Source organism: Austrofundulus limnaeus, unplaced genomic scaffold (genome assembly GCF_001266775.1).
Source record: "Austrofundulus limnaeus strain Quisiro unplaced genomic scaffold, Austrofundulus_limnaeus-1.0 Scaffold36, whole genome shotgun sequence".
In the NCBI taxonomy this organism is placed as follows: Eukaryota; Metazoa; Chordata; class Actinopteri; order Cyprinodontiformes; family Rivulidae; genus Austrofundulus; species Austrofundulus limnaeus.
The window spans coordinates 1458983-1461386 of NW_013952438.1; the positions used below are offsets into that span (position 1 = coordinate 1458983).

The 2404-nt window shown below is 43.8% G+C and overlaps 1 protein-coding gene across 1 annotated transcript in view; it reads left to right on the plus strand.

Annotated features, from left to right (window-relative positions):
• Positions 1–2404, plus strand: part of notch1a (notch receptor 1a) — a gene marked incomplete in the record, with an annotated part of 35087 nt that overhangs the window by 20132 nt on the left and 12551 nt on the right. The window contains 6 exon segments of the mRNA XM_014006538.1: positions 156–301; positions 393–506; positions 1129–1248; positions 1345–1497; positions 1585–1813; positions 1914–2115. Of these exon segments, the coding sequence (XP_013861992.1) occupies positions 156–301; positions 393–506; positions 1129–1248; positions 1345–1497; positions 1585–1813; positions 1914–2115 (964 nt within the window).

Consider the following 2404-nt stretch of genomic DNA (forward strand, 5'->3'; position numbering starts at 1 on the left):
GAGTGAGTGAGTGAGTGAGTGAGTGAGTGAGTGAGTGAGTGAGTGAGTGAGTGAGTGAGTGAGTGAGTGAGTGAGTGAGTGAGTGAGTGAGTGAGTGGGGTGGGTTCAATAAAGACAAAGCATCACTAACCTGAAATTTGATGTTTTTTTTCAAGCTACAAATGTAGCTGTGACTCTGGCTGGAGTGGCCAGAACTGTGACATTAACAACAACGAATGTGAGTCCAACCCTTGCATGAATGGGGGAACCTGCAAAGACATGACCAGCGGATACCACTGCACATGCAGAGTCGGCTTCACTGGTCAGTTCCTGTTTTCTTTCTTTAAAATGACACAACGTGTATGTTGGTTAATATCTAACCCCAAGAATCATTTCTAATCTCGTCGCTGTAGGACCGAACTGCCAAACTAACATCAATGAGTGTGCATCCAATCCCTGCCTCAATCAGGGAACCTGTATTGATGATGTGGCTGGATACAAATGCAACTGTTTACTGCCATACACTGGTATGATAGTGTGACTTATCTTTCACTGCACTGAAACAGTTAGACTATTTCCTGATTTTTTTTTATTTTTTTGTGGCTTTTGTTGCTGTCTCAGCTGTATGTCCAGGTCTGAAAATTCAAAGATAGCCCTTGAGTTTCCGCACAAAGGTGTTATCCTATTCCGCCCTGTGTTGTCTGAGAAAACATCAGCCAACTGCTAACAACGGGGACACCTTGTTTTTGGCATCTCTGTGTGGAAAGATCTGCTTGCCTGTTTTGCAGGGATAATATAGTGTGGGTGTGTTGTGGAATAACATGCCAAAGCAGTTGATATAAGCTGCAGATGCAGACTCTGCTCCGAGCTATAGGCAGACTTCCATTGCATCCTGCTTCCTGTCTTAGATCACACAATAGCAGGAAACAGGAAGGGCCTTCCTGTTTGGCTAAGTCATCGTGGAAATGGATAAGGAAGTGGAATGGAAAATGGAATTTAGTGCTTTTTAATAATTGAGTTTCTTACAAATATAGTGAAATGCAAAATAGTCGTATTTGTTTTTGTAATTTGGTGTTTATGTTAGAGATTTGAAGCAGCTCCCACTTATTGTCAGCCAATGCTGACATAGATGTTTTGATGTGTTACCAGGTGTAAACTGTGAGACCCTGCTGGCCCCCTGCAGCCCTCGGCCATGTAAAAACGGTGGCATGTGCAAAGAGGCTGAAGACTACCAAAGCTTCTCCTGCATCTGCCCTGAAGGATGGCAAGGTAGCATCAAGTCTTGGTTGTGTGTTTATGCATGTCTCTTTATTTCTAATCCACTGGAGTTAAAAAAATGTTTTCTACAATTCTTGTTTTCAAAAGGTCAGACGTGTGAAATCGACATCAACGAATGTGTAAAACATCCATGCCGCAATGGTGCTGTGTGCCTTAACACCATGGGTGGCTACCAGTGCAAGTGCAAGGCGGGTTACACTGGCAGGAAGTGTGAGACAGACGTTGATGACTGCAAACCAAGTAAGCCCCCGACCTGAAGCATCGCAAGTTCCTGCTCATTGGTTCGAACGTAAACTGTCATTTTCCATCCTCTTTTCTGCGTTTCAGACCCTTGCAGTAATGGAGGACTGTGCCACGATAGCATCAACAGCTTCGCGTGTACCTGTCTGCCAGGGTTCCGTGGCAGCCGCTGTGAGCAGGACATTAACGAATGTGAGAGTAACCCGTGCAAGAATGGAGCCAACTGTACCGACTGCGTCAACAGCTACACCTGCACCTGCCCGCCGGGCTTTAGTGGCATCAACTGTGAGATCAATACTAACGACTGCACTGACAGGTAGCTCATTTTGAAATGATTGAGCTCGCTTACTAAATGAGCTAAACAAATGTGAGGAACGGGTTTACTTTAACTTGATTTTCTTTCTGTAACTATACAGTTCTTGCTTCAACGGCGGCACCTGTGTTGATGGAATTAATACCTTCACCTGCCTATGTCTAACTGGATTCACTGGCAGCTATTGTCAATATGATATAAATGAGTGTGACTCCAAGCCGTGTCTCAATGGAGGCACCTGTCTTGACGGTTATGGGACATACAAGTGCACCTGTCCTCATGGCTACACTGGAGCCAATTGCCAGGTAGGGACTTGGTGTAAATATTGACACTTTGATACTTTCACATTCCACCTATGTTTAGTTTATTGCAGGGGTGTCAAACTCATTTTCACCGAGGGCCACATGAGCGTTATGGTGGCCCTCGAAGGGCCATTTGTAATGAACTTTGATGTTTCATGTTTAACTTTGACTAAACAGTGTTTTAACACGTCCTCTTTTTAACACTGATAAGAACAAAGTGTATGACTGACTAAGCCTGCAATAAATACAGAAATATTAATAAAAGTAAAACAAAGTTTTACTCACTGAGGAG